At 32.6% G+C, this 9,863-nt stretch overlaps 1 protein-coding gene across 1 annotated transcript; it reads right to left on the bottom strand.

Moving 5' to 3' along the window:
* Positions 1-4,686: 4,686 nt before the first annotated feature.
* Positions 4,687-8,119, bottom strand: LOC129372449 (cerebellin-2-like). Its single transcript, XM_055049778.1, has 6 exons — positions 7,861-8,119; positions 7,063-7,125; positions 6,765-6,848; positions 6,626-6,667; positions 6,294-6,428; positions 4,687-6,183 (listed from the first exon to the last, which is right to left on the bottom strand). The coding sequence occupies exons 1-6, from the start codon at positions 8,084-8,086 to the stop codon at positions 5,900-5,902; spliced, it is 834 nt and encodes a 277-aa protein (XP_054905753.1). The 5' UTR covers positions 8,087-8,119; the 3' UTR covers positions 4,687-5,899.
* Positions 8,120-9,863: the final 1,744 nt, after the last annotated feature.

The raw sequence follows: 9,863 nt of genomic DNA, 5'->3' as shown, positions 1-9,863 counted from the left end.
AAAACCGATTGTCTCGCGCATTCTCGCGTGATATCCCGTGATTTCCCGTAATCTTGCGTGAACTTGCGTGATATCGCGTGATCTCACTCATGGTCTTCAGCATAGGATCGGTCTGACTATAATGAATCATGTTCGCTCAACATGATTCAATTTTATAAACGTTGAAGTTGTGGAATATCTTATTTATGCAACATGATTGTATCATGTTTTTGGCTCAAACATGCAATTATTTAGTTAACACATGATATTCTTTTGTTAATGTGATAACCCCTGAGGTTCCTTTTTTACAGTGCAGCAGAGATTCATTAAAACAAATTAAAATTTCTTCCATTGAAAAATTTGCTCTAAAGAAAGTGAACCTTTATTATTGGTTTTCTTATGTCTGGTGTCAAAATAAACACAAAAATATTTTTATCAAAAAAATCCACCAATCATGCCTGCTGAGAATCGGTTTGATGTAATAATACCAGGGAAGCAGAATGTCTAAAACCTCTAACAATGTAAAAATGATTTTTATCTACAATTTAAAAATAAATTAGTTGAACCAAAGTAATTGAATTGCTTCAAGTGGTAACAAGTAATTAAATTATGGTAAGTTTATCCAACTCAATTTACTAAGTGTAAACAATGATTAGCGGTTAACCACGAGTCATAAAGAAATTGCATTCCTGGAGGAGGCAGTCGCAGGTTTGATTCCAGCCTGACGACATATGCTGCATGTCTTCCCACTCTTATTTATTAACTTAGTTCCACTATTTTCTTTTTTCAGTGTACAGAATTTTTGTAAAAATAACTTGTTAAAACATACATTTAAAATTATTCAAATTTGAACTTTAAGTACAATGTGAGTGATAATGTAATTTTGGACATTTTAGTTTTTTAGTTTGGAACAACTTAAAAGTTTGCACAGACTTTTAAGTCTGTGGAATTAGTTAAAAAGATTACAATTATTCATCAGAAAATAAGTGATTTCAGCAAGTGTGACTTAAATTTGTAATATTAAATACACTTAAAAAATTAAGCTCTAAAAACCTAGCAAATTGTGTTGGATCATCATAATACACTGAATTGGTCAGACATATTATACAAAACTGGAATTTAACTCAATTGTTTCAAGAAAGTCAAAGTAAAAAGTTTAAATTATTTACATTTGTAACTTTTTGAATTGAACGCAAAAAATAAGTTGACATCACTACACCAAATGAATTAAGTGAGATTAATGTAAACAAGTCCATAAAATTAAGAACAGCAAAAAAAAACTTTTTAGAGTGTAGCTAAAAATAAGCATTCAGTTCAGACATGATCTTATGGTGATGCAATGTTTTCTTGAAAAAATCTGGACTCCTTGATCCTCACATGGGAAAAGCAGATGACCACTGAAGGTTGTGTGGTGATTTTGGTTATCATAAATCCTTGTGTTTTGCCACTGACGCAAAAACAAAACATCTCCAATCTCTAATAGCAAGATGGCACTGTTAGCACCATTAACACTGTGAGAAGCTTGATGTTCATATCCAATAACGATAGCTTCTCCATTTTTGAACAACACAGCACCTGAAGCATGTGAAGCATGTCCATGTCCATAGATAAAAACTCAAAGTGGTAGACTCCTCTCACTGGTGCAATGAAGAACCCTGGGAACATGTTTTTAGGTTTTAATTCAATTTTATAGTTTTCATAAATAATACCACTCATAATGTAAAAATTATTGTACCTGTATTTGGGTTGTATGCATTTCCGATGTTTGCAATAACACGCCTGAAGACCAGATTTGTCTGTGCATTAAATGGTCCAATGTCTCCACTACCTGAGTCCATTAAGGAGCTGAGAAAGCCACTCGATTCACTGTGAGGCCAAAATTTAAATGGATTAGCTTTTAATAGTTACTTGTGATCTAAACAATAATTTGTTTAGAAAAATATTTGAAAGAATCCACTTTAGTCAATGTTATGTTCAGAACATTTAAGTTTCTCTTCTTTAAGAAGATCAAATTAAATATTTAAATTATTTAAACCTTATTAGTATCCAAACAATTTAAAACTTGATGAACTGTAGTTTAGATAGCTTTTCTTTAGTTAACTTTTATTAAGTTAACAATATATATAGTTTAGTTTAGTTACAACAGTGAGTTTCTATTTAAATTCACAAACCTTCTCCTTCTCTCCTCAGAATCTCCACTTCATTTTCAGTGTTGTTTGCTTTGACTTTAACACTGGTTAGTTCCTCTGCCTGAGCTGAAATCATACAAATAAAAGTCATGGTGATCACTGAATCATCATTGTCATGTTATAAAATTATTATATTAGCTGAAACCCACACCATTCTTGATTGGTTTTAGTTGGTTCTGATTAGGTTTGATAGGGAAGAAATTGGTAGGTGACACAAAGATGATAAAACGATTTCCTACTATTCCTTTTTATAAGTCAGTTTATTATTTTCTAAATACCTTGGTGCTGTTGTTTTAGATTTTCCAGCTCTTTCTTCTGGACTTCCAATTCCCTCTCCTTGACTGAAGAATTGAAGAGAACAAACTCTTATCATGATGTTATTTGATAATAAACATTTAGATAAAACCATTGCTTATTGATGCTATATTTAACTTTTATTCATTTGAATGGATGACATCCAACAGAACACAGTTTTCTGTTTTTATTGTATTTTATTTTTTTGTCTGTGGGAGACGAAGCCAGTATTTGAACCTGGGAGGTTCATTATGGTTGAACATTTTATTTAATTTATTTCTTGAATTCACTCTGAAAAGAAATGAGTTGAACCAAGTTAGTTGAATTGCTTCCATCGAAAACAACTTATTCAATTAAGTTTATCCAACCTAATTTGTGAAATTTAACCAACTCAACTTAACTTAGTAAATTAAGTTCTACACAATTCAATTTACTAACTTTATCCAACACAATATATTATGATCATCTAATTCAATTCATTAAGTTTATCCAACTCAATATGTCATAATTTTCTGACTCAGTCGATTAAATTCATCCAATTTAGTTAAGTTAAACCAGTTTAATTTATTAAGTTGAATCTACATAATTTAATTACTTGTTGTCACTTGAATCAATTCAATTAAGTTGGTTCTACTTTTCTTTTCTTGAATGTACAGGCTCTCTGAAAACCTAAACATGTTAAAACATTATGAAAATAATTAATTTCTAGCTGTTTTTTTTAAGTACAATATGTGTGATAATGTCATTTTGGACATGTCAGTTTTTTTAGTTTGGAACAACTTAGACGTTTGAGTTGACTTTCTGTAGAATTGAGTCAAAGAGATTTGAAAAAAATTTTTAGGACAAAAATTATTATTAGCTGAAACCCGTAAAATGCTTAATTAGTTCTAGTTGTTCAATATGGTTGGACTTGAGATGAGAGAAATTAATTGGTGACACAAAGTTGATAAAACAAGTTGAGGTCCTTATCATATCTACTTTTGTAAGTCAGTTTATTGCTATCTAAATACCTTGGTGCTGTTGTTTTTAGCTTCTCCAGCTTTTTCTTCTGGAGCTCCAACTCTCTTTCCTTGACTGAAGAATTGAAGAGAACAAACTTTACAATAACATTTAATAGAGTTGTGACAATATAACAATATTAAATTATGAACACATAATACAATTTTTGCGTCCTGTTTGCATTATTAAAACATCTTTTAAACTGTCACCTTTATTCAACATAATCATCTAAAATGCTTCAAAACTTAAATTTTCAGTGCTTTACTTCAAAAATTTTTCTTTGTTTTATACCTTGTTGCTGTTGTTTTCAGCTTCTCCAGCTCCTCCTTCTGGAACTGAAGTTGTAATATCTTAGCTGTTGTGGTGAATAGTGAGCATTAATGTATTTTTTACATTAACAGTATAACATATACATATAACACTATATTATTCAAAGGATTGATTCCTAAGGATTTACATCTACTGGAGCGTCATACCTTCATTATCTTTCTTTAAGTACTTCATGTCAACCTTCAGTCCTGCCAACGATGCGCTCATCTCTCTCAGCACAGCATTGATGTCCTGTGTACAAGTTTGCTGATTATTTGTGAGGTTTTTTGTGTCTCCTATCTGTGATTCAGTTTGCCTTAAATGTGCTTCATGCTGAGCTGTGTCCCCACAAGATAGCGACGTTGAAGTTGCAACTTTTGACGCCTCCATTTTCAGTCTGTTCCTGGTGGTCTACTTGGTGTTTTCTGCCTTAATCCAACCCTTAAATAGTTTCTTTGACAATAGCTCATTATCACTTTCCAGATTGTAATAAAACATTGGACTTTGAACATTGTATGTCGTTTCTGTGGGTGTGTACTTAGGAGTGTGTGTGTGTGCAAGGGAGGATTAGCAGCCTTATGAGATTGTCATTTACAGCATTAAAACCCACCCAGTGCCTCTGATTGTTTTTTTTCGAGATAGCAATTACATTTTATCTAACAGATCTAGTTAATCTGTTTAAACACAGTTAAATAGATCATACCAAACTGTCACAACATATTGACAGTTTTAAAAAATGTGTGAAATTTTTTTCAATATTTTTTTATGAAATATATATTTTTATTCTAAAAATACATTAAAAATATGTGAATTTTTTTATAAAAAATATTTTGTAAAAAAAATCAAATTTTTTATTAAAGAAAAAAAATTGTTTTGTCTCAACAAAAAATAATGAAAAGGTAATCCATCAAAAAAATTAAACCATTAGTCAATGTGAACTTTATTACTTTTTTAAAAATTCCAACAAAAAATAAAATTCACATCACACCAAGCTAATATGAAGTATTTCCAGTGTTTTACGCTGTTGGTACAAAACTGCAGGTCAGACCTCTGAGCAGCTTCACTACTTTTCTCTTCTTAATTTTGTCAGAGAAACAAGTTGCTTTCCAAACTCCTCAAACAAATTAATCAGATACACTATATTTCGTTAGTCAGAATAGCTTGAATTTTGCATTACATCAGCAATATTGATAAAACACATTTCTATACAAACAGAAAAAAGGACACCTTGTAAGAAGAACAGATAATGACATTCCACAGATTTATTTTAATAAGGAAAGGATCTTGCACTTTTAATCTAACATTGTACACTATTTTCAAAGTCTGATGTTGATCAGGTGACGAAGATGAAAATTCATAACATTATCAGACTGTCGTTCTTTTTCCTTATGGTTACTATTTCAACAAATTTAGAGCAAATGACTATCTTTTGCTTTTCTTCATTGTTTTGTATTTTGAAGCCTGGCAATAAAATCCACCTGATGCAAAGTTTGAACAAAGATGTGAGTGAAAAGTTCATTAACATTTTTATTTGAAATATAATAGTTTGAAACACCTTTATTTATGTTATAATGATTTTCAGCTTACAGCAAATTAAAATATAACATTTACAATTAGAACAAACAACGTCATCATGGCATATTGTAAGTTAGTGCAGAAACACGATTAAACATTTAATGTATGCTGAGAATTAAAGTCCTATATATAATTTTCAGGAATACTCTTAATTCTGTTTAAAAATTGTATGATTGAATTTCTTATATCCCTTTTGATTGTAATTCTGGTTCTATATTTATGTTTCTTTATTCTTCATTACGGTTTCTTTTTTTGTTCCAAATTAGGCAATTATTTAAATGTTTAAAAGACAATAAAGGCTGAAATAAACAATATTTTTAAAGATTTGATTTTACTTTTCTGCATGAGTAAAATTACAGACACTTGAACTTGCTGATGTAAAGCTGATCATAAGTATATCCCAGTACTGTACTGGTCAAGCCAGCAAATTCGGCTGCCAATATTTATTTGAACATCATCAAAACATTATGTAAAAATGCAACCTTCTGCAAAGTTTGATTATGAGTCGCAAAACTAAAACCTGATGGGCAAAGAGAATCAGAAAAGTTTTGTGCTCACAAAGGGAAAAGCAGATGGCCACTGAAGGTTGTGTGATAATTACCATTGTCAAAAATTCTTGCGTTCTGCCAGAGACGCACAAAAACAACATCTCCAGACTCTAAATGTAAATTCACTCCATTAGAGGGATTAACAGACCTGGAAGATTGCCATTCATAGGCAGTGAAGATTTGCTGCCCATTCTTGACCAACGAAGCAGCTGTAGGATGTGACGCATGTCCATGGCCATGAAGGTAGAACTCAAAATGATAGACTCCTCTGACGGGTGCAGAAAAAATCCCTGTCAAAATTTTAAATAATTATTGGCAAAATTAGTGAGAATTAACCATATTTTTGTCAGGCTCTCAAAAGAGAGCAACTCATTACAGATGAACACATAAATCTGTGCACCTGTATGCGGGTTGTAGGCATTTCCTGTATTAGTAGCAACATGTCTGAAGATCAGAACTGTGTCTGTGTTAAATGGTCCGACATGTTCTTGAGCTCCTCCAGTGAACACTGAGGCGGAGAAAGCCACTTGTTTCGCTGAAATAGAGAAAGCAGTATTTACGTCTTGTGGCATTTTTGTAGGTGTTTAGAAACCAGGTGAAGACGAATTTTTGATCTTTGGTGACAACTTTTTCTATTGTTTAACATAAATCTGCTTTATTTGGTTCTAAATATTTAAGACATTTTTTAATGTGTCATTTATCACAACATGATTTATTGTTAGTCATAAATACCTTGGTACTGCTGCTCAAGACGTCTTACTTTTGTCACTTGCTCTAAAATAAGAAAAAACAAACAGACAATTGATATTAGTTATAAACAAGATAGTTATATATTTTTTTGAATTGTGAGGTCAATTATAAATTGACTTACCTTTTCCCTCTTTCCACAAAACCTCCACTTGGTGTTCAGTGCTGTTTGCCAAGGCTTTGACTGTGGTCACCTCTTCTACCTGTGCTGGAGATGATGTACAATAAATAAAAAGAGGAGTGAAAGAAAAAAAATCATTTTATTATTTGCATAATGATTAGTATTTTAAGAAGTTTTTGTTTAATACACACTACTAACTGTAATACAAGTTCATCTTGAGATGTTTTAAAAATTATGGAAAGCAAATATGTGACATCATTAGTTTGCAACATGTTATTTCATTTTTTTATGTAAGAGATACCTTGGAACTGTTGCTTTATCTTTTCCAACTCATTCTTTAGCAACTCCAGTTCTCTGGTCTTAGCTGTTGGTGTATAAAGGAAAAAACAAAGATATAAGCCGTTATGGACACAGCCATTATTCTTTCAGTAAATAAATCTATTAGGTGATTTTACCTAACCTGTTTTTGCAGGAGAAATAGCTTCTTAATTTAAATTTTGTGTGAGACTTGGGCTTTTTTATTATCCTTACAATTATTGATGCTACCATAAGACAAGCTATTATGCAACATTTAGAGACATGGGTGAGAAAAGGTTTGCTTGGTATAAAATCAAAGTGGCTATGATTTGGCAAAAAGGTGAAGTGACCAGGAGGAAAGCCATGTCACAAATAAATGCAATAACAGCTTCAAATGATAAATTTCAGCAATGTTAGTGTAAATAATGCTAGGTGAATCATGTGATGTTAGTATGCTCATAAACTTTCCAGCCTTCAACCTTTGTCCTTCTTCAGAGCCCCGCTTTTTGTGAAAGAAAAGCGGGATGTGATGTTGCTGCAGCTTTAACAGACATCAGTTCTTAAGCCTGATCCGGAATTTTGCAAAAGAGCCAACACCACAGAAAAACATTATTTTAACTGAAAAAAAACCCTGCAGACTCATAGATTAACTAACTTATAATTGAACCAAAACCCTGAATACTATTTAAATGTTTGTTTAAATAAGTTATACATACATAAAACACATAAAATCCCTTTTGCCAACCCACCAATGAGTGTTTTGTTTTCTATTCTCGTCACATATTTCTGTTTCAAAACATACCATCATGATCTTTCTGTAAGCACCTGAACTCCACCTTCAGTCCAGCCAGTGAAGCGCTCATCTCTCTCAGCACGGCATTGATGTCCTGCGTGAAGGTTTGCTGATTATTTGAAAGATTTTCTGTGTCTCCTTCCTGTGATCTAGTTAGCCTGATTTCACTGTCGGCTACAGCATGCAGCTGAGCGCTGGAAAGAGAGCAGATTAGCAGCAATGCTGGGAAAAACATTTTGATCTCTGTCCTCAGTCTGTACAGAGCAGCTCTGTGGGTTCACTTCACCCACAGAGCTGTATTTACTTTAGGTGATTAATCATTACCACTTTTTTTTTCTGTATTTTTTAGAAACACTTGATAAGTAAGGCTTGATACATTGGACTTGTCCTATAAAATCAAAAAGCACGATATTTTGCAACAAATGACAGAACATGGTTTGAATCTAGAGTATTTTTTTCTATAATAAGTCTGTTTGTTTTTAGTGTTGTTGGTTGGTGTTATTCTCATTCTTAAAACTATAAAATGTTGCTCTTTACAAAAAATTCAGAGAAATTCTTGCATTTCATGGACAGAATCCTCTCCTCATGGAGAGGACAAACATATCTTAAATAAATTTCTGACATTAACTTGAGCGCCTCTCTTTAAAAACAATTCTGTTCTTGACACAAAATAGTCATTGTTACATAGCAAACTCTCTTCTTCGGCTCTCTGGTACTGTACTAAACAACTGGATTAAATTGTATCTGGCTGCCCAGGACTCTCTTCATTCACTTGGCAGCTGTAATTATGAGGAAACAAAACCATATGTGGAGTTTCTCAAGCTTTGGTGTCGCACCACATTATAATATCAATGTGCTTTTCCAAGCTCAGATAAAACATTTCAAGAACATCTCTTAACTGTCCTGTATGCTGATGCGACATGTTTATATTCCTGTGTCACCACATAACCACAGAGCTTTGCAGTCACTGAGAAATAGTGTTTGTGAGTGTAATTGTTACATGCATGTTCCAGAAAAATGCAGAAAACAAAATTCTCATTGTTTTTTATTAGAAATCAGCACTTAATCAATGAGGTCACAAACCAGAGTATGCTAGAAACCTAGATTCAGTCATACAGTGAGACCTGCATTTTATGAGCAACACAATATCTCTTATGAAGTTAGCCCACTACAAACTAAAATCATATAGTTAGAATTTATTAAACATTCATGAGCCAATGGCTGTTGAATGGCTCACAAATCTGAGTAAGAAAAGTGAAAATATAGTTCAAACATTCTGTCTAAGATGGACTTTGTTTTGCTGTTATCTGATAAGAATCAGATAACAGCAAATGAAGGGTGGGCCATTCCAGGAAGTCCACTCTACTTGCAAAAAAAATTCTGAATTTATGAACACTTCTAAGAGGTTCAAATTTATGATGATTTTTTTTTTCACACAAAAAAGACAAACAACAAAAGGCAAAGCCAGGGTTACCTTCTCTTGATCCCATAAGCCAAATGATAATGAGGACTTTCTCTTATTGCCTCCTCAATAAAAACATCATCATCAATAATCACAGCCATGTATCATCTTAGAAAAACACTGTATGGCAACATTTTGGTCTGGTTCATTATATATTGTTTTGGTCTTTGAAGTGGCTTTATTATTTGCTATGTTAATAGATATATGTTTTGTTGATTAAAAACAAATCATTATATTCCTTTTCAAAGATAGAAAGTATCCATCCTCACTCCAAAAATAAGAAATCAGGAAAAGAGCAAAGACTTTTTCACACCAATGTAGCTCAATGTCAGTTCTGACATGTTATAGAGATGATGATGAAAATCAGCCCTGCTTGCTGCTCACATGGTGAAAAGCAGAGGACCACTGAAGGTTGTGTGACGATTTTGGTTGTCATAAATTCTTGAGTTTTGCCACTGACGCAAAAATACAACATCTCCAACCTCTAGCAGCAATGTGACACCATTAGCAGATTTAGCAGCATCAGAAGGCTGATGTTCATATGCAAAAA

This window comes from Poeciliopsis prolifica, unplaced genomic scaffold, assembly GCF_027474105.1.
Source record: "Poeciliopsis prolifica strain line A6 unplaced genomic scaffold, Auburn_PproV2 SCAFFOLD029, whole genome shotgun sequence".
NCBI classification, from domain to species: domain Eukaryota; kingdom Metazoa; phylum Chordata; class Actinopteri; order Cyprinodontiformes; family Poeciliidae; genus Poeciliopsis; species Poeciliopsis prolifica.
The sequence above is the reverse complement of the archived record's forward strand: the minus strand, read 5'-3'. Positions and strand labels throughout refer to the sequence as shown.